Consider the following 22,038-nt stretch of genomic DNA (forward strand, 5'->3'; position numbering starts at 1 on the left):
TTTACCTTCTCCAAATAATGGATAAACCGACAGTACACAACCTTCCAGTAGCTGGAATCCTGGTTCTAATCCCTTCAAGTACATTATATGGCAGGTGGGGGGTAGTTTCTTACAAACTTTAAAAGCATAAAATTTCACAACTGAATATGCTGCAAACTATAAAGCCAGAACAGTAGAAATTCACCTTCCACTAACCATCTAGGACATGCAAAGTATGGAGGCTGCTTAGTTACAATCAGCCCTGTACTTTCAAATCAGGCTCCTCTGTATCTAAATGCAGGCACCAGTCCTTAGGTGTAAACAAAAAACAGGAAAATGGCTTCATCCGCTTAAGCAGAATATGTTAAATTCAAGGATTAACACAACATACACACACTAAAAGCAGTGCTGATCCATTTCATCAGATTTTCTGTTTATCTTATATAAAAACGTGCTCACCAGTGAGCTTATCTCGAACCCTGTTGATGATCTGAATTGCCTTCTTATTCAAAGCTTCCGGCTTCACTAGACCATCTCCTACTACAAGACACAAGTAGGAAAGAGAATTAGGACTTCATCTGAACAATAAACACATTTGTACTGCTGTTACATCTGCCCTTCCCAAACACCAAAAATACCATCTTGAGAGCAAACCAACCCAGATACCAGTACATCTTCTGTCACCTTTTTTTTTTTTTGGAGTTGAGAACCCAGATAATTATATTCCTCATTTATACTGACAAGGAACTGTATCCAGCCCATCTCATGTAATTGTAGCTGGATCATGATGAAATGTCCTGATCCAAGAACAAATTTCTGCATCAGTACAGAAATAACAATGAAACTTACTGAAGGAATGGATGGATTCAGGCACTGTGGTCCCAGTTTTCTTATGGGCTGTCTCACCCAACTCCACGCTGTCCAACATTTCTATTGAAAAAGAACCATGACAGCATATAAGCATAAAAGTACAGCTGAAAAGCAGAGAAAATAATATTCTTCTGGAAACATTAACAAAACTGTTAACCAGCTCATTTGAAAAGCACATTTGACTGTGACCAAGTGTACCACACATTTCTTAGTGTACCACAGGAACGCTTGTACCCTACTGAAAAAAACACACTCAAAGCATTTATGACATACACCATCTTTTCTACGTACCTACTGACTGACTAGCTGAGTAGGAGTCTGTTCTCGTTCGTGAGCGCTTATTGCCCTTTGTATTTGCTGCAAGAAAATAAGGAGTTGAAAAGTATCAACTGGAGTTTCAGTATTTTATAGCAACACAGTTTGTCCACAAACAATACAGATTTGACTGCCTTTCTCTTTCTCCAGATTTTATGTCACCTGAAAATAGCTTTCAGTCTCCTGATGACAACTAACACAAAAACCCAAACAATTTTCCTTGTACCTAAGTTTGGTGTCTGTGTTTAAGGGCAAAAGGCTTTTAACCACTGCGGTAATTTCACATTACAATTCCCAAAACTGTGTGTGCACAGAAATAAACCAACAATTTCACCAGATTGTCTTCAAACAAGGCGTTGAATTTCAGGCTTCTGGATTTCTTGTATGAAATCAGACTGATTACTCTCTTGCTGTCACTGATTTATCAGAATCACTTACTGTCCATCAGCCTCCAATTCAACAATGGATCATACACAAAGGCTTCAAGCACAGCCATGACGCTGTCCTTATGTTCGCGCAGGACTTCCATCACCGTGTGACAGGTGATTCTGTAATTGCCATCGAGGCCTGTCACCTGCAGAAGAGAGAGCAGCGAATCAACCATGCTGCTTTGTTCACTGTCCAACTCCAGCTCCAGCATTCAGGGAGCAGGAAGCAGCTTGTGCTTTGAACGGGAATTCACAGTGCTTTGTTCATTAAGAGAACAAGACAGATGTTCGTTACAAACTGAGACGCCCTCTTCTGCCATTAAGATGACCTTTGTGAAGTACCATGCTATTGGCCGTATCTGGTTGATGCAAACAGCTATTTGAAATGAGGAACCTAAGGAAGGTGTAAGAAATTGGAGGAATTTCAGGCGTTTTCTGCATCAATTGAAAAGGTTCTTTCCACTGTAATGTATTGTAAAGATCACAGGAGATATTTTAACTTAGAGAAAATGCAGCTGAAATATCAACAGCTCTGGTTTTTACGGAGGAGTGGAGAGATTTAGCCACAACAGAAAACACAGGAGAAACTGAGAACAGGGTGCCGTTTTCCCCAGGAACAATCCCCTTCACATTAAAGGGGGGATGCTTACCTCCATAGCATTTGTCAGCATCCTTGTTAACCTAAATGGAATCTTCTCAGGGAACTTCTCTCTTGTCATTGCAACCTAAACACATCATGATGGAGAATTAGTAAATTAATAGCTAATTTATTATTTAGGAGTTAATAAGTATTGGGAGTTTTTTGCTACAATCTTGAAGGTTGTATTCCAAACAGGAAATAAAGTCCCAGCTTTATGTTCCTCAGTTTCCACTGACTCTCAGGAGAAACTTGACAACAGAGGGAAAACTCAAGAGTGTGCCCAGCTGCTAGTGTCAGGTAACACAGACTGTCTATCAGCAGCTTATATTGCTCCAAGAAATTTAGTGGAAAAGTGACGTTAGCACTTCTTCATCTGTTGCAGTGGTCAGCTAATCCCCAAGATGTGCCTCTGAGATAAAGTGTCTATTATTTTCATCTTGCCTGTAGGTAAAGTGAAGCCCAAAACAGAGCCAAAGGGCTTGCCCAGGATCACATTCCAAGGTCAGTTTGTCCTGGCTTATTGACTTATTGCTGTTCCACCAGGAAATGTGAAATATTACAGAAAATTTAATGTCCAAAAAGAGAAAGATTTACCTCAAAACAGTCCCCGAAGTCGATATGCAGGATCTTTCCACTCAGTCTGTCTAACATCAGATTGGAGGGGTGTCTTTGATGAAGGAGTAGGAGAAAAAACAGAGTGACAGACCATTATAAAAACTCAAAGTAAATCACAGCAGCTCCAGTCTGAAACGATATTTATCTTCATGAACAAGAACAGGCAGTGACAGCTTGCTTGTCTGAGATCTTCAATCTCAGGAGGAACAGAATAGCTTCCTGACAGTGCATCTATCACATTATTTTTGTAATTACCTCTCAGGAGTTAGAGATCTTCTCACCTTGGAAGATAAACAACCTACTGGACCAGAACCATCGATACAGTTCTTGGATATGAACATTTATTTTTCAGTTAGGACAAATTTTTCTACTTGCTTTATGCTTTTTCATATTTTTAGTATAGAAAATGTAATGAATTATGCTACAGGTGAAGTAACGCAAATTGGATTACCACCAAAAGAAAAGAGAATCAATCCAGTCTAGAAAAACCACAGTGCTGCCATTAAATACTTTCTGCAGTTCTAGGACTTTACAAAAAAATTGCTATCTCATATGCATGAAGCACACAAAAGCACACAGACTGGTGGCAAAAGTCAACAACGTTTCTGTTTCACAGAATGGATGGAGAAAGATTTCCCATTCTGAGAGTGAAAGGACAAAATTAGAACTTGTGGTCCTTGATGTAACTCTGTGTGTATTCCTCTCAAAATAGAAGAAACTCGTTACTTCTACGCAATATACACAAGCCCTACATCTCATGTCTGCAGTGCTGAAAAGAATGGCAGCCCAATTAGGTCCTGATAGATGGTATCATTACAACTCAGTGATAACCAAAATGAAGTATGTTATCATAAGAACAGATCCAAGGAATTAATTGATAGGCCTACACAGTCTGTGCTTTTATTTAAAGGAAACCTTTACAATTTCACTTACCTGTCTCCAAGGCCCAAAATGTACCCAACCATTGACATGACAGCTAGTGAACGAGTGTAGTTTGTTCTTCTGTCAAACCACACCTGCAAGTGGAGACAAAATAGAAAAAGCCAGGCAGGCATGTTGCACGTTTCAGCTTATGTTTTAATTTATACACTAGCTACTTGCATTTTGCACAGAGCAAAACTGTGATATGCTTCGGTTTGAGACACACTCCATAAGCCAAAGGGGCTCAAACATCCTGTGGCCTTGAACTAGATGTCTAAGCCATTAAGACAATATATTCTGAGGCTGCTGCTTTTCTCTCCCCATGCACAGTATATGGAGCTTCAGTCTCACTCGTTCTGCAGAGAAGGTAATTTTACATTATGCTGATTGTCAAACACAAGCCATGCCATGTGCTGAACTCACCTCCGAGCTCGGACTTTTCAACCACAGCAGTTTCGCAAGGTCATCACCAGCTGTGTTATTGACAGCATGTTCAAATACTTCTACTTTCTGCATCAGAGTCAGGTGGTCATAATCTGGAGCCATCTATAATTGAGAAGTGACAGTCAGCAACTCAACAAAACACAGTATTCACAAATAATTTCATATCAAGTTTATATTGAGAACTCATTTTAAATGGGATAGAAAATGATTTAGCACTCATATGAAAGTAGTCCATAGCTATATTTAAAGTACTGTGAAGGTAAATATGCTTAAAAAAACATTATCCAAATAAGTCTTCTGGGTTGGCACATGCTTCCCTTTTTGGCAGGCATTTCCAACTGTTCTAGTAACGTTCATTTTCTCCAGTCTGTCTAATTCTGGCTTTGTTGCTTATACACAATGTAAATGCCAGCAGCATGGCACCTCGTATAAGGCACATCATAGTCACACGAAATTCCAAACACATTTTAGTCACCAGATGGTAACAACTTGTGGCCGCTGCTAAAACAGGAAATGAGAAACAAATAAACATATGGCCAATTTTACCTCTTGGTAGCATTTTTTAACTCTTACCTGATACTTTTGCATTTATTACTGGTACCAATAATAATCAGAAAATAGGCAAAGGAAGAACAAGCTGCACACCATTATTCTTCATTAAGACACTGGAGTCCTAAAAGAATGTACCAAAAACTCTGCCAGCTTTGCCCTTTACCCTCAGCATGATGCGATGTTCAATGTTAAGCAGGATCTTTTTCTTCTCTCTGTAGTCTCGGATGAGTGCATGCAGTGTGTCGCAGTGGGGGACCCAACCAATCAAGCCTGAATTTGTAGACAGTGGAATAACAGCGTATCTCTGGATGCTACAGGGAAAAATGGAGAATCAGAGCTCAAATTGTTGTATGTTGTGAATCATTACATTTCAAGATACTTAAAACAACTACTACTGAATCCAATTCTGATCTAAATTGTCTCTTCAGAAGTTGCCCTACTTTTCTTCTTTGCAAATGGACCCGAAACATCCATTTGGATAGATTGGTGCCAGATAATCTATAGACATTCTCAAAGCTTACATGGTTTTCACTGAGAGACTGCTTTCAGAGGGTACACGCTATGTCACCGATGATGATCTATTATTTGCACGTGACATTTGATATGTTCATGTTTGAAAGACTGTAGAGAATTGCAGTCAGTGACTATTCATCCAGATATTTAATGAGCTATTTAGTCACTATAACAAAAAAATAATTGCAAAAAAAAAAATACCCAAACTGTTCTCAAAACCAGCTGGCTGTGCCAAGGGTGACTCGGAAACGGCACCTGTGGAGGGAGTCACTTGTGCATAAGCACAGCCAACGATTATCCACAACACTTACCTGAGGTTTTTACGAAGAGAAGTTGGGTCATTTGCCAGGAGAGTGTTGACCAACCCAAAAAGCTGCATCACTCTTTCATCTTGGCGAAGGTCTTCATGACCTTTCAGAAGGAATACAAACTCATGCCCATTGCTTCCTGTGAAAGAATCAATACACAGAAGTTTACTCTTGCTGAACAAACAGACAAGAGTAAATACACATGCACCCAAGAACTGGAAAGTGTGGCAGTCAGTCTGACCAGACGACTAAGAAATACCTCACTTGAAAGGAAATGTTGGAGAGGTTCTACCTGGTAAAAATGCAGTTTGACCTAAAAGCAACAACTGTTTAAACAGTAGAATAGCTAGGAGAAAACTGCTCTCTCTTACCCATTAACGTTAACTTCCTGGGCCGCTGCTTGGAGGTGATGACCTGCAGCGAGGGTGCAATGGACTGAATGCGTATGATGGGCTGGTTGGGATCGTATGTTCCCGGCACTGCCAATTCCAGGTCCCGGCACATTAAGAGTTTTGGTGACACGTATTGTAGTTCCAAAGAAGTGAGCTACCAAAAAACAAAAGAAACAACCACCCAGAATGTCAGTAAAATCTCAGTGAAACATCTGAAGAGTTCATGCTGTCGAGGGACCTAGAACAGTGCAGTCAGTTGTCAATACTTCAGATGCTTGCAGGAAGTGCTGCATAAGCAGCAAACTTGCAGCAAATCATACGCAGGTATTTCCAAAATACTGAATTTCAATGTTTTGAATAATCAGAAAACATGAAACAGAGATTTGTACTGACAGCTTGCACTGTAAACCTACAACAGGACTGCACCTCTCCCGCTACCTGAGGCAGCTGCTTTGAGATACGCCGGAACACATGGTAATAGAGATCCCAAGCCTGAGTTAGGTCTTTGACATTTCCTGATTTCATGTACTTCCTGCACCATTCCTGAGCTTCCATTAGATCTCTGCCATAGGCCTACAGAGGAAGTGAAAAACAGAAGATAAACATTTCTACAGACTACAGTGGAACAGGTGGACACCACTTAATACCCACAAAAAGCATCACAGTCTATTTTCAAATTGCATTACAAATACTTGATCTCACATTTTTATAAGCACATCAGAATTAAAGATCCAGAAATTCCTGGACCCAAGACATGCACTGAGTTTATTAGACCGTTGCTCACAAATAGGCTTCATGATAGCAGGCAACAGAAGGCAGGCTCTCAAGTTCAAATTAATTCCTTTTGCTGGCTTGAGAGAGGTCGCCTCTATCTGTGCTAGTTGTTACCATGAAGCAAAGCAGACTGGAGCTGGAAGAATTAACCGCAGAACAGCTGTATGCTTTCCAGACCACAGAAGAGACCCACCCAATATCAGACTTCAGGGCAATCTGTGCTACCCTGGCTCCTGTAGTACTGTAGTCACCAAAAGTGATACAGATCTGAAGATAAATGTCAATAGTGAAGTCTGGAACTAACATAACGAGTCCCAAGAGATTTACTCTTTGCGTTAGATTGTAAAGGTCCTTGTTACACATCTGCGGCAGGTGGCTGTCCTGCCTGTTTTTATGTTCTTGGCCATTTGCTGGTACCTGATTGAAGGATGTCTCTTTTAAAGTCTGAGGCCCACGCTCCATCATTGCATGAAGTGGTTCCAGCACCTCAAACATTCCCTTCACATTCCTTTCTCCAAAGTATAGACGAGACGCTTCTTCCAACCCTTCGTGCCACATCTCATGCCACAGGATGGCTACACGGATTAGCTCTTCACTCACCTGTTTTAGGATAAGAAAAAAGATTAAACACCTAAAGAAAGATGCTCTGACTGTATACTGACTTACAAATGCAAAACTACTTTCTTCTCTCACGATTATGAATTATTTGGTGTTGGCAGCTAGAGGGAGCCACAAGAACTCCCACAATGCTGGTACACTTCTTTTCTGCAAAAAACTGCTCAGGCCTTTTCTCACTGTGTTTCCTTTGAAATTTTCTGTATATTTGTGTAGGTTGGCCTGAAAGTGTTATTTTTCATTTATTCATAACATCTGTAGCAAATGAATTAAACTACTCTTTCCATGCTATGCTTGTTAAGTTTTGTTTCTACTTTTCACAATGAACAATGATTCTTGGTTTATTCCTTCTCTGATTTTATTCATAAGGAGACACAAGAACTCAGTGTTTGAACATTATGGTCCTTTTTAAATTAAAGCATTCTCTTGAAATTATACTAATACCGTAACTTTTGCCAATTGCAAAAAACCCAAATTAATTGTACTTGAACAAAACTAACAATGAATAGTCATTTTGTATTATTATAACTGTGGTACATCCATTCCTGGCACACAATACACTTGATGGTACGCTAAGTACTCACCATCATTGCCTGCTGCACCAGAGTGTTACTGTGCTCACACATGTTTTTCAAGATTTTATTTGCAGCATTGTGACGAGCAGTGGTTGTAGATTTAGAGGCCACAGTCAAAGGATAGATCAAAGCCTACAAGGACATCAACCAATAATATTTTAGAACCACACAGAAGAGCTACATAAATTGGAAGATTAGCAAAAGCATTAATAAATGGCAGCCTTAGGGCTAGGCAAGAGAAAGCAAGCTTGCTTCTGGAAAGAGGTGATAGGCATTTGCTATTCAAAGTCTTCCAATCCGAAAAGCTTACAAGACTTTAATTCACTGAGTAGCAGAATGACTTTGAGAGCTTGTATCAAACTAGAAAAAGAGAAAACTGGTTTTAGCATTTTGTGATTTTCCACACTGTAGAAAGAAATTCAGACAAAACGTCTGTGAGGTAGCCTCTTAGCAGTCAAATACTTACGATTTGCACCACCCAGTATTCTATCAGACAGAACTTCCCCTCCTGCACAGCTCATCCTCCTCCTCTTTCCATTTTTATGTGAATAGTGCCAATGTGAAAGAAGCAGCAGTAGAAATAACCCTCATCCTCACTATCCTCACTTACTGGGACTTTCAGTGCAGGCATCCAGCCCAGGTGAAATGCCTTAATTGGCTATCAATCCATGGAAATTCCTCCTCTAAGCCAAAGCTTACCTGGGGATGGTACCGTCCAATATCTGTGAGGAGCTGATGAATGAGACGCCCTACTAACGGTCGAGGGGTGTCAATTCTTGCAATGAGCTGAGGGATAACCTAGTAGTAAGGATAAGTAAAATAAACATCCCTGCCATGTCATGCATTTAGTTCACAAGCTGTTCTGCCCTCTGCTAGAGACGTCACAGTCTCTATGGGAGACAGCTCTCTGTCCACCTCTGAGATGCTCAGAGGATAACACAAACTTCTAAACAGTATCAAAAATGCAGAACAGCTCAGTGAGATCACAAGTGTTCCATGCAAAACTGTTACAGGATCCTCTTATGGAAAGAGTAAGATGTAGCTTGAAGTGTAACGCTCAAATAAAAAAATAAAGGCTTTTTTTATTTACAAGAGTCATTCTACAAAGCAATCCTAGAATAGACTGTCTGAATTACAGAGCAGCAGAGTGGTGTTTTACACTTGATCACCACTGAATGTGTGCCATCTTCAATTTTTCAAATTTTCATTCTTTATCATATCTGCATATAAATACAGAAACGCATGCAAGAATGTTCCTCATGTCTCTATTTAAGACGCTTGTTAAGTCCATTACAAATTGTTCTGCACACTGCTCTCACCACTCACCTACAGAGGATTGTTTAGCAAAGGATTATCATAGATATCATGTAATGAATGCCTGAGCTCCCCCCAGAACCGAGATTTGTCTTAGCCCTTTGTGTTCCTTACCTGCAGCCAAGTGTCTATTTGGATTGCCTTGACTCCTTCTACCAAAGCCTCATTCACATCGGGCCAGTGACCATAGTCAAACCACAGAGTCAGGACTCTGAAAAAGACAAATACATTCATCAGGAATGAAACAAAAAAACCCCATTCCAGTCAAATACCTTCATATCTATTTACAAGTGACTCTTCTTCCCAGAACCCAGAGATACTAGGATAAGGGCTAATCCACCTAACACATATTGGCTTGGACTGAAGCATTCACTTAGTTTAACCATAACAAAAAGAGCAGAAACAGGTTTTATCTCATCTTAAACTGTGCGACCTTATCAGCTGGATTTCATTTACTATGTGCTTTGTTATGTACCTTAGAGTGTCTTGTAGGTTGTTTCCTCGAGACAGAGATATGGATCGGAAGACAGGGACCGTGTACATCAAGAGGGTCTTGGATAAATCCTTTTGGAATGAAAATTGCTGCATTAGTTCTACAGAAGTGCATCAGTCCACATGAATCCCAAACTTAGCAAGAGGAAAGAGGGAGAAATATACAGAAACACATATCTATTCCATGTTATAACTGACTTCGGCTCATACTCCTCACAAGACATGTTGCTTCTAGAATTTATGTTTTACTTGACCACACACAGGTCTTTCAGCCTAGCAGGGAAAATACCGTGAACAGTTTTCATACTTCAGTTTGTTGGCAAAACTATGGACAGCAAAGCAGCCTAAAAACTACAACCCTAGTATAACTGGTAAGGAAAAGAGATTCCTCAGTCTTTCATGAAGGGCTTAAGCAGCAGAACTCGTTAATGCCCATTGTACCACCTGTGACAGCCATCTATGCCTTTGCTTTAGTTCACAGCTAACTTACGATCATTTGCATTAATTTAGTCCTCTTCTCTTAAGACTGAGTTAAGCTGAGCTTCCTCACTTTTCCTGTAAGCCACGAGCATATACATATATATACACACACACATAAATATATATACACGCACACATGCACGCGCACACACACAGCTTCCACAAGCCAGGTACGCACAGTAGCTTGTTTCCTGCCATAAGTTTTTCCTGCCTCTAAGCTATAAGTACTGATGTCTCAACATAAACAGGGAAGAAGAGTACCTCAGTGACTTTTTTCTGCACTGGAGATGGGATGGGACTGTTCTCTGCGCTCTCTGCATCGCTCTCACTATTGCTGCCCTCAGCGTTAGCGCTGGTGATGCTGGCTCCACTGGCATGACGCAGTTTCTTCTTCTCATCTCTGGCCTGGTTTTGATGCTTGTAGTGAAGCACTGCTTCAAAGTTCATCACTGCCCAGGCATGCCAGGCCTGCCAACAAGAGAGAACAAAAGTCAGAAGGAAGATTAAACCCTTCTGCAACCTGTACTTTCTAATTATTAGAGATAATAATCCAACCTTTCTGAGTCCAAGGACAACAGTAATAAGTAATACCCCGCAGACAACACAATGCTTTGCTTTCTCTAATCACTTGTAGTTTTTATTGCCTTATTATCTTAAATAACAGCATGATGAATTCTTGGCCAGGAGCTCCCTGTTGAATATTAAGGCAAAGGAGCTCTGTAGCAAAAACGAAATCACATTCCACTCACATACACCTTAATTTTTCAAAGCTTATAATGAAGATCAATATATTAGGACTAGGGGAGGTGTTAACAGGAAGACATGCAGGAGATGGCTGCCCCAGAGAAGATCTGGCACCAAACATTAACTGAAATTTCATAACCCTGAAACCAAAGGCTCTTTGGAGATCTTTTGACCTGATGTGATCAAATTTACTGATCTCCCTGCAATGGTGCCTGGAACCTTTTACTTACTGACCTTGTACCAGTTGCGATCATGTTCTGTTGCAGCACTGTAGTATTGCAAGACTTTGGGGATGGTGCTCTCATTGATGCCTTGCAGGTTCAGCTGCCACTCACCCAGTTTCAGGAAACACCTGGTTAAGCAAAGGGATTGTTAACTGAGAACCCAGAATGAAAACACAGCCTGCTGGATTAAGAGGCAGACTTCTTATGAAGTCTGAAAGACATCTCGTGTGGTAAACCCACTCAGTAAGCCTCTTCTGCAGACTGGGAGCATTCACGTTAACATGTAAGGTTCACAACACATACAGCCTGCTTGTAAGCAGGGAGCTAACTAGTTAATGCTTTGACTTCTAAGGGGAAAGGTGAGGGTCAAACTTTGTTCCTCATTTATATCTGTTATAAAATAAAAGTAAGTAGTAGCTAACAGTAGCATCAAAAGAATTAATCAGAACTGACAAAACGCAGACAGCATATGAGCTGGCTAGCTATACTTACCACCATACGACCTAGCCTTCTGGAGAGAGCTCTGTGACAGACAGTGGAAACACAGAGCAACTGCTCTTCCCCTGAGCCAGAACCCCATTAAGTCACCCTCTCCCAGAGGAAAGGAAAAACAAGGTACTTTTACTGCAGCAGGGTGGGGCTGTGAAGCTTTGTGTAAAACTTAAAGCCTGCTGAGCGAGCAAAGTATCAAGTACCACAGTTACACAGCTGGCTTTTCTATATTTTGAGTTTTCCAGAAAGCATTGTGCAACAAAAATATTGTGCGCAACTCATTACTAATTTCCCATTCTCATAAAAGCAAATTAAGTGCATGCCTCCCTTTAAAAAAGGCAAACCTTCAGCAGTAAGCCCTAAGCGCTTTCTTCTTTAAAGTGGAAACAACAGATCTGGCACCTCCAGATCCACAGAGAAAAATAGAGATTATATGTTTTTAATGCAACAATGTTTTAAGAAACCATCACATGCAGGGCACCCATTGCCCAAAGCACTGCTGTTGTATTAAGGGCATAAGCTGCCAAGCACAAGTGGTGCCAGGCATGTGGGAAGTGTTTCTTTCCTACTGACTGGATCTCCTGAAAACCAGAAAAATAGCTGTGCCAAGAGCTCTGCCTTCTGCCAGTGGAAAAACATAACCAGCTGCCAGTGACAAATTCAAAGTTATTTGCACTTAGGTGGCACAATAACATTTACTGAAAATTATATGACAGGTAAGAATGTAATACCAAGCAGGTTACTCCTAGCTAAATGAGAAATCCCCTGTTCTGTTTAATCAAAGCATGGACCTGGTCTGAAATGTGTCATCTGCACAGACCCTGCAACCCCAGGAGACACATCAGTTTCACTATATAGCTACAGGGTGTCCAAGGACTAGGTAGTGACCTTGCCATGAGCTTGTGGAGTTCCTGCTTGTGCTGCTGGTCCTCGGTCGCAATAGCATGCTGCGCCTGCTGCTGCATCGTCTGCACAAAGTGCTGCATGTGCTGGAACGCGTCAATCTGCAATTGTATGATGGTTGCAGTAAGAACCACAGAGGTTAAAGAACGACTGCACAAGATAGGAAGACAACGTGGAAATAAATTTTCACTGAAAACAAAAAATACAGTTTTGTTCTCTTTCAAAGCCTTTTATCCATTTCCATCCCTCTTAAAAATCAGTTTATATACGTAGCACCAAAAAAAAAAGAAGAGATACAGAGATGTCTCATTTGCGATTGAGCATGCACAAAGTTCAGCAATTCCAACAGTCAAACAAATGTTCATAGCTTACAAACTGTATCTGACCAGGTCACTATCATAACAGACAGGATCACAGGCCCAGAGAAGTCTGACTACAATATGCTATGGCCTGAAAAAAAACCTATTTGAGAAAATAATGCCTGAAGGAAAACTTAAAGCTTCCTGATCTTCCCTCCTAACCCCTCAGCTTTGAATACGCTTACAGTACACACCATGCAATGTAAACTTTGAGTTGTTTCAACAAATTAAAGTCTAGATTTCTCCTAAGGTTGTTTAAGAAGTACAAATGTACATTGCTCCTTTGCCAGCAGATTACATAAGGCAGGAGTGCCAAAGCAACTTGCACTAGCAAATTTTGAGGGAAGACTCTTCTTGAAATTGCTTGGAAAGAATTATGGGCTAAGAAAGAACAAAATTAAGGATTTAAGAAAAAAAGAATGCACGCTTCACTGGAAACAATTAAAGCTCTTGCAATCTGCAAGGTCATTTCAGGTCAGAAACTGCAAAATATGCTGTTAAGAGTCCAAATCACTTCTGTTCCATCTACAGGAATGAGCTGCTCTTTAGAGCGAGAGAGGAATCACCTGAGCTCAAATGCCTCATCTATCCCATTGGAATGTCAGCATGCACAAGTCACTCGTCAGGAAAAAGTGCCACAAAGGACTGAATCATTGAGTCAGTCCTTCCAGCAGAAGGGTGCTCAGAGAAAGGGCTGAGACTTGCGTGCACGCATAGGATTTGTGCTACCTGGGGTAACGTATTTCTCCCTCAGCACTGTAAACACCACCCAGTTTTAATGTGTTAGAAAGAAGAAAAAAAAGAAGCCCCTAAGCACAGAGCTTATGTACTGTATTTAAATAGAAAATCATTCAATGAGCAAGAGGAGGTGATTCTAACCACATCTGTTCCTCCTTCTCATCTTCGCTGCTTTTCTGTTCTTTTTCTCCTGTCTTCATGGGTTCTACATATTCTTGTGTCAGTTTATTTTAGATACATTCTCTTCCCCCACCCCCTTAATCTTTGTGCATTCCTTCATCCTTCTTCTACAACTGCACCAGTTTACTGCATCTTGTCTATTTCTTTATCACAGGTCAAACACAGAAAAGTCCATTTTTACTCAAAGAGGCAGGCAGAGAAGACCCCCATACTGCTTGGGTCATTTACTGAAGAAAGTATGAGACCATTACACTGTTTTACAAAGCCAACAGAACAGGGCCTCATCAGCAGCTCCTTCTGGTTTTTAAATTCAAATAAAGAATAGTTAGGTCATGACAATGTTCCCATAGCAATGGCTCTGCTCCAGTGCTGGCAATCCCAAAGACAGGAAAAATAAAAAAGATGTGGCAGAATATGAGGATAAATGGAGGCTTTAATGTATATTAAAAAAAAAGATAAGTTATCCAGTCTGAAGCTTATTGGATTTGATTATGTAAATTCTCCCTGTGTTGCAATGTCAAAAACATTCACCCTAGGCTCTTTGGAGCCAAACTGGCCCCATGACAAAACCTTATGTACTTTTCAGCTGTCTTTCAGTTAGAAATTTTCAAAAATATCCTTAATAAAAGTCAGTTCTGCTCAGCAACTAAGTACAAACTGTTCAGGATACTTCTCTAAAACTGCTAACAAAACCCCTTACACTTCCCCCTTTCAGCATGTAATCCTGGCCATAGCTACAGTGTGGAGACCTGGCAATCAGAACGGACAAAAAGTCAAGTACCAAGCCTGCACAGTGAAATCTTGGTGAGGACAGTAGAACTACTATTGACCATTAACCTTGGCTACACCCCTTGGGTACCTGATATGGGTTTAGCAAAAATAATCTTTCCATGTAGGAAATTAAATTAGGGCCAAGACTTCTCTGTCACTACACAGTTTTAAAGGAAAATTTCAAAAGCTTATCTTCTGAATAACAATAAGGAAAGGGATTAGTTACTCTTTTTCAGGTGAGCAAAAAGCCTTGACTTTGCTCTGTGGGGACTACGAAGAGCTAACGTGCATGGTACCACACAAAACCTGAGCATGAAACAGAGTACTACATTCTTTTGTACCTTCCGGGCGCTCTTCCACATGTGTTTCATGTATGCGTAAGTCACTTGGGGATGTACTGTGGGCAGTGGGTGATCCAGCTGTCGAGAGGGATCTACTCCCAAGAGCAGGACAAGTGTCTTATGGGCCAAAGCCTGGAGAAAGTTGCAAAGAGAAAAAGCAGGTTAAAACAAGCTCATTCTTATCTCCCTTTCATACTGGCCACAGAACTGCTCACCATTCAGAAATACATCTGACCCTCCAGATTAAACACAGACATATCAACCTTATCCCTGGACTCATACGAATATCCCATGACAAACCACGTGTCTTCACTGGAATCACAGCATTAGAGTCTCATTTCAGAAGCCAGTAGAGAGTGTGAAGTCTGTTTCAAGTATTTTTGGTAATAAATCTTGCGGTAAATGTTGAAATAGGATTGTAATGTTCAACAATAACAACACATTCTAGATTTGATGCAGAATGCTTTAGCAGAGAGAATTATTAGTAATAATTACCAGTGCTGCATAACTTTCAGGTATAGTATGCAACAGAAAATTGGCTCTGAGGCCCTCAGGCACACAACTAGTCCCCCCAAAACAACCACGGCCACACGTATGAATTCTACACTGGTTACAATTTTAGTATTTCACCAATTTCTGATCAGTCTCCTCCTCAGAGTAGAGCCCATGCCAGTTGGGCAATTAAAGTATTTGGAAATGCTCAAGGCTGAAGCAGCATGACAAAGCCAACGTAAAAACCTGCTGTAGAGGCAGAGCTTGGTAACGCTCACCAGTCTCCCACTCTTGCCACACAAGCTGGCATACTTCAGCCAAGTTCTCATGTCTTCGTGAGGATTGACAACAAGAGATCGGACCATCAATATTCTTTGCCAGTCTTCCACAATTCGTTGACAGCCCTAAGAAAAAGGAAGAGAGAACTTGTTGGCGTTTTATCTCCAAACTACTCCACAGAGCCTCAATTCAGAATCTGAAGGGACTTTTCCCCAAGATGGAGAGACTTCGGTACCCACAGTTCACAGCAGGCTGACAATACAAACTAGCTGGCTATTCCTTTAACACTGCAGTGTGTGAAGCAGGCTGAGTCCTTAACTCTTATTCTCTGCAGCCAGCTCAGTGTTTGCAGTCTAACAATATCCTCTAATGGAAAAAGGAGAAAAGCTTCTAAAGCAGAAATGCATCCAAAAATCGGGAAAGGTATTTCTGCAATTATGAAACAAGTCAAGAGTTTTTAACTCTTCTCAACCTAGTTTTAAAGTCTATTTTGGGTTTAAACTGTGACAAATCTCAACATGGAGATGGTACAAAAACAAATAGTTGCAAAGATATTTTTGTTATTGCCCTTTTTCTTCCCCTTGCATGTGTTGCTTTTTGAGGCTGGCATGACCAAACTGATGTTCTGCCAGAAACTGCGGTTCCAACTGCTGTGCTGCTTGTGCAAGCATCGTCTGGTTCTTGTCCGTCTGAAGGGAGAGGCACAACATTGTCAGTCTGAGCAGGACGAGTCTGTATTTCAAACATTTGAGGATGCTACAGAGACGCAGAATTGTGGAAGGGACAGTAACAACCAAATACATAGTGCTTACTGTTGTGGCCAAGCACTTCAGGGTAACAGTGATGCTCTGAAGTTTGTATTGATCCAGAGATAACTTAAACTTTTAGTTTTGAGGGAAACAAAAGAATTTCCAACATCAGCAAGCACCTTAGCACCAAAGCATCTGTTTCTTTCCCTTTTTCTTTTTGCCCAAAATTGAGGGCTGGGAAGTTAGGCAAAGCTTGTTCCTTAACACCTAAATAAACCTCATCCAACTAGCATTTTAAAATTATTAGAAAGCAGCTATAAGATGTGCAAGAACTGTATGTACTGCTTTCAGAACTATAAACAGCTGTATTCAGACATTACATTCCTGTCCCTCTCAGTTTCTCCACCCCAGTGGAACGCTCCTGAGCTTTTCCAGACAGGAATGCAGATGGGAGACTAAAAGCTTTGTCACAGTTTCCCAAAAAGCTATGAAATATGCAGCAGCAACAGTGTTTCATAAGGAGGGAGATATAGTAGTCACAGTGAGGAACTCTGCATAGGGAGAAATTCTTCCTCCAGGCAGCGTATCAAAATGTGGTATAATGAGAACATTTTGCCCTCATTATGCCTTTTTTTTTTTTCCTCCTTCCCTTGGAGGAATCACCTCTCCAAACAGTATTCCTGTAAGTACTACTTCATCTGATGATGTTCACTTTCACTGTAGGGATGTAAGGAAATAGCCTCAAAATATTTGTCTGATTTAAATCTTCAGAGGTGCTTTGGATTTTTGCTGTTTAGAGCAAGAAGGGCACAAACTTCTCTTCAAATACAGGAAACGCAGTTTTGCTAAAGGTCTCTTAAAAGATGACAAGGCTAATCAATTGGAAATGTTCTAAGAGGTCAAAAAGGAACAGGAAGATCTTTTACAAGTATGTGAATTCTCTGTCCAGTTTTCCAGGATTGTGAGAGAATTCACTTCTCCCTAAAATGCAGCCAGCCAGGTAAAAAGTTCAAACTAACCTTTATCCAAACCACTATTTCCAGGTGTGATCCAACACTAAGATAAGCAGCTTTGGAGATGTTACTACTGTCTCCATTCTGTACACATCTATTTCAGTGCTTACATCACCCCACTAAAGTGCTGTCACATCAATAGACACCTCAGGAACATCAACAAACAAAGCCCAAACAACCAGGACAAACACAACGGCAAAGGAGACAGAAAGCATACAGCCACGTAAACACAGATGCTATTGGGACAGAAAGAGAAATGGAAAGATTTGCTGAGCCATCGCACTGACTCAAGGGGAAGCGGTTCATGCCAGCACATCAGCATCTCCATCCTTGATCTCACATAGACGTACCTGCAGTCTTTCCCACCAGATCTGGCGGATGATCTCACGGCGTTCTGGTACAAGTTTATACTGGATAACCTCTTCCAGCTCTGACAGCATCTGGCAGGATACCATAGCCTGAAGGAAACAATCACATTCCATTCCAATCACTACAGAACAAATCTATAATTAAGGAATAGCATTTTGGCATCAACATTTTAAGTACATATGCGGCCTAACAGGTAAAGTACAGACTGCTATATACTGGTATCTAGACGATCTGCTGATTCAAGCTTTCCAAATGTCAAATCTTTTGAGGGAGGGAGCTCACTGTTTAATTTGTCCCAAAACTCCTCCTACGAAGTTATATTTCCTATCTGACACGAGCCATTTGGCTTGTGGGCCTACACAGGTCTTACATTTGATGCAAGCGCTACTCAGAGTTTTATGCAACTTCTACAGAAAGTGTGAAGCAGCAATGAGGAGAATGAAGACCAAGCTAAACACTTACCCCATAGGCTCTACTGTAGCTCTCTCCTGCCATGGCAGTCAGCTCAGCATCTAGCAGATCTCTGGCTTTGTCGATGCACTGAAATAGAACAAGATATTGGGGGAAAGGTGTTATGTTTTATCTAGAGTCAACTGTTGAAACTGCTATTTATGTGTTCCACCTCATGAAAGCTGGCACTGTTCCCATTCCCCAACAAGAACCAGGAAAGGATGTTATCAACAGCAAGAATGGACAGGAAAAGAGTCCAGGGGCAGGTACGAGGGAAGTTAGGGGGCTTCATCTATCACCTACACAGTCTGAAGTTTGTCTTTCTACCAAATCAAAGTTTGCAGTATTTCTAATCATACTGTCACTGTAGAGATAATAATGAATAACATTTATAGAGGAAAAGAGAAGTTCACATTTTAGTGCAAGAGAGTTGGTTACAAAAAAAGCCTCAAGAAACATCTCTTGATGATATACAATGGTAGAAAACAGCTTTCATTGCTTTACATAACCCAACAGGTTTTCATGAATTTTACAGGACAGCAAATTCCATTTCTCTTCCTGCAACTAAGGCACGCTCTTCAAGCATGAAATAAAACCTGCTCTGGTTCCAGTCATTATATAATCACTCATCTGTAGTTTTTCCTATTCAAAATGTTAAAGGTTAATCACAAACTCTACTCCTTTGAATGTCTGGCTAATTTTACTGTGCACATCACCCAAAAAAATCTATGTACGGGTTTTGACAGAGCAGACTGAATTACTCCTTTATCTAAGTTGGCAGGCCAGCACAGAATTCTGAGAAATGGTACTTGAGCTTCCTTGGAAAGTAAACATGCTTTATTTCTACAGAGGAGAAAAAGCCACTCTGCAAATCTCCTCTGTGACAAGCAGGCATACCAATATCGCTGTTTAATAGACTCATTCCTTGCCTTGATTTGTCATCTCAATCTAAAATTTAAAGATTTATCACTGCTACCAGAAAAATTAGAGCAAACATTCTGGTATGTGATATATGTGAGCACTTCACTGAAAAAGCTGCAACAGATAGGAGTGCACAGAACACTCAGGAAGAATCCTCTGTGTGTCTTATGCTATGAATGCCTTTTATCAAGCAGTGCCTTGTAACCCGGAACCTCTGCTGAGATAATCCTTGTGTGCTGTCTGTCTAGAACACAGATACAAGAACAAAGAAGCCTAAGAATGACTAAGGCATTCTGACACTCTACAGCACATATATTACTGCCGTGTTTCTGGAAATACATGACAAGCTCAATCACCAAGGCCTAATACAGCAATGAAAAAAAGATTATCGAGCAATTCATAGGTTATAGCCAACTGCTTTAAAACAGCATGTCTTTCCATGCAGCAATATACCCTAGTTCATTTTAAACTAGGTTTTGGGAAGCCAACAAGGAAGATCATTACCTGCTGAGCCAGTGAGAAAAGGTCCTGATGAAGAGCCAGCACAGCCCTGTAGAAAGCACCATCATGGGTGTCCCTCGGGATCATGCAGGTGTATTCTTCCATGCTGTCCCACTGACCTGCAGAGACACAGATATCCTCAGAAATACAACAGCCCTCTCTGCAGGATAAGAATAGAACTATGCTAGAGAAAGCCTACTAATATTATTTTAAGGCTGAGCTAGGCTTAATGTAAAACTAAGTAAAAGGGACTAGTTAAGCAATCAATTATTTGCTCAGACCAATAAGGCAGTCTCTTTGCTACTTGAGACCACACTGGGAGACCTTTTGTAAATGCAGGTTCTCCAAAGGGCTTCAGCGTTGAATGACACTTACTTCATACCCCAATGGAAATAATATTGTTCTTAGATTTTACTGTCATATTTTGGATTTCTGAAGTAAGTTAAAACTCTCTGTGCTTCCACACTGTGAGCTGTCATACACTACCACACAAGAATACGTTACCTAGACCCCAGGCAGCAGCTGCAGCCATCCTAGCCATCTTAGCTTGAGTTTCATCATTGACCTGTGTCCACTTTTCACAGCATTGCTGGTGGAGCTGCCCCCTAAGAAGAATCCACAATTTCTGATCAGCAAAAAACCTCTTCTAAGAGTTCTGCCTTGTTAAACAACCACTTTCCACAGATAAGATGACAACCAGCCCCATCGTTCTTTTTATAGAGAGGGGAGAATAGGATTCTGGCCAACTCAGACATGCTAGTCTGATAACAAATATCCTATCATCAGAAAATAATGTAAAGGCACACTATGCTTTGAAAACACAAATCCAGACAAAAGTTTGCATTTGTTCCTCAGCAGTTAGCAATACCTACTTTATGAATTGAAACGTCAACTCCAGTCTACAAATACAGGAAAAAACCGAAAACACCACCAAACGAGGGATGCTTATAATTTTTTGCAAGTGTCAGTACACAGAACATATGATCTGAATAGTTTGTGCATGGCTCCTGCTATCAGACATTTTGGATAAAAACTTCACTAAGTTTGAGAAGAGGCTAGAGAATCAATGCTGCTGTAACCGAGTGATTAGACTTGTCACGGCAAGGTCTCAGAGGGGATCCGAATCTTTCATCTCCAGTGGAGAGGAAGCATCAGGATTTTTTATATTATTTATTTTAAATCAACTGTGAACGCTCCATTAATCAAACCAATTACTATGGGTGTTGCAGTTCCAGAATTTCTCAGGCTGGATACTCTGTAGCAGCAGAAGAGCTGCCAATTGTGAGGGAGGCCAACTTGCCTTCTCTTCTGTCATCCTCTTCTCTCCCAAAAAGGAAGATGATTTAGTCAAACAGAACGGATGGGCTGCCACAGGCAAGATAGTCAGTCTGACAGCTTAATGGCCCAGGAGACAAAAAAAACAAAACCAAACAAAAAACCCAAAACCAAAACCCAAAAAACAAAACAAATGAAAAACCAAGCCAACCCAGCGACAGCAGTAGATCAGGACCCTCACAGATGCTAATAAAGCAGTATGGATCTTGCAGACATAACTACAGCAGGACACAAATGGCTAAGAATATTTTGGCTGTACTTCCACAACAACACTGCACAGAGTACTGACATAACGATGCTGCATAGTATCAGCTCTACATTTACTGCTTTATTCTGCCAAACAGATGCCAGCAGCACAAATAGTCAAGTTGAACGCTACTAAAGAATAGCCGCAGCCAAACCATGGAATCCTCAGTCTCAGGATGATGTCTTTATAGTCAGTTGCAAGACAGCACTTTGCAAAGGCACTTCTGAATTGTAAAAAACATCTGCATAGAGACGGAGTGCAGTTCCACAACAGCAAGAGCACACATCCTTGTGAGACTGTGATTGCTCTTATCCCTACAGACTATCAACAGATGCATAGTATCTAGCTCCAACAGAAAAGCATCCTTCTGTAATATATTTGTCACTGCTCTGTGAAGAAGCAGGAGGTTCGGAGAGGACATTTTACACAAATACATGTCCTGCAGGAGGGAGAAAGTTCGTAAATCCCTGGTGGGAACTGTCTACTCCTGGAGAAGATGGTTGAGAAACACTCAGTAAAACGATCTATTTTTCCTACTGAAAAAGCCTCACCCTCATCTAGAAACATAAAAAAGCAGAAAAATACTGTCAGAATTAGATTTCTCAAATAGCTCTGTTTTTCTAGCAGCAAAATGACTTTAGCGAAGAGGAATCTCCTTACTGTGTGCCATCCCATGGGTTCACGTCAGGACCCATCAGGAGAG

General features: G+C 40.8%; 1 protein-coding gene across 1 annotated transcript in view; it reads right to left on the reverse strand.

Moving 5' to 3' along the window:
* MTOR (mechanistic target of rapamycin (serine/threonine kinase)) overlaps window positions 1-22,038 on the reverse strand; it is a 58,672-nt gene that overhangs the window by 1,828 nt on the left and 34,806 nt on the right. Inside the window, exons 30-55 of the mRNA XM_010081195.1 lie at window positions 20,258-20,358; window positions 19,757-19,872; window positions 18,344-18,421; window positions 17,863-17,970; window positions 15,750-15,875; window positions 14,980-15,111; window positions 12,576-12,691; window positions 11,206-11,323; window positions 10,489-10,695; window positions 9,731-9,819; window positions 9,370-9,466; window positions 8,641-8,739; window positions 7,951-8,073; window positions 7,169-7,351; window positions 6,416-6,550; window positions 5,957-6,131; window positions 5,589-5,724; window positions 4,928-5,075; window positions 4,192-4,314; window positions 3,781-3,863; window positions 2,827-2,899; window positions 2,243-2,317; window positions 1,603-1,738; window positions 1,141-1,206; window positions 829-909; window positions 439-519 (exon numbers count right to left, since the gene is read on the reverse strand). Of these exons, the coding sequence (XP_010079497.1) occupies window positions 439-519; window positions 829-909; window positions 1,141-1,206; window positions 1,603-1,738; window positions 2,243-2,317; window positions 2,827-2,899; window positions 3,781-3,863; window positions 4,192-4,314; window positions 4,928-5,075; window positions 5,589-5,724; window positions 5,957-6,131; window positions 6,416-6,550; window positions 7,169-7,351; window positions 7,951-8,073; window positions 8,641-8,739; window positions 9,370-9,466; window positions 9,731-9,819; window positions 10,489-10,695; window positions 11,206-11,323; window positions 12,576-12,691; window positions 14,980-15,111; window positions 15,750-15,875; window positions 17,863-17,970; window positions 18,344-18,421; window positions 19,757-19,872; window positions 20,258-20,358 (3,005 nt within the window). The remainder of the gene's footprint in view (window positions 1-438; window positions 520-828; window positions 910-1,140; window positions 1,207-1,602; window positions 1,739-2,242; window positions 2,318-2,826; window positions 2,900-3,780; window positions 3,864-4,191; window positions 4,315-4,927; window positions 5,076-5,588; window positions 5,725-5,956; window positions 6,132-6,415; window positions 6,551-7,168; window positions 7,352-7,950; window positions 8,074-8,640; window positions 8,740-9,369; window positions 9,467-9,730; window positions 9,820-10,488; window positions 10,696-11,205; window positions 11,324-12,575; window positions 12,692-14,979; window positions 15,112-15,749; window positions 15,876-17,862; window positions 17,971-18,343; window positions 18,422-19,756; window positions 19,873-20,257; window positions 20,359-22,038) is intronic.

The sequence above is a fragment of the Pterocles gutturalis genome, unplaced genomic scaffold, assembly GCF_000699245.1.
Source record: "Pterocles gutturalis isolate BGI_N339 unplaced genomic scaffold, ASM69924v1 scaffold11269, whole genome shotgun sequence".
Taxonomy (NCBI): domain Eukaryota; kingdom Metazoa; phylum Chordata; class Aves; order Pterocliformes; family Pteroclidae; genus Pterocles; species Pterocles gutturalis.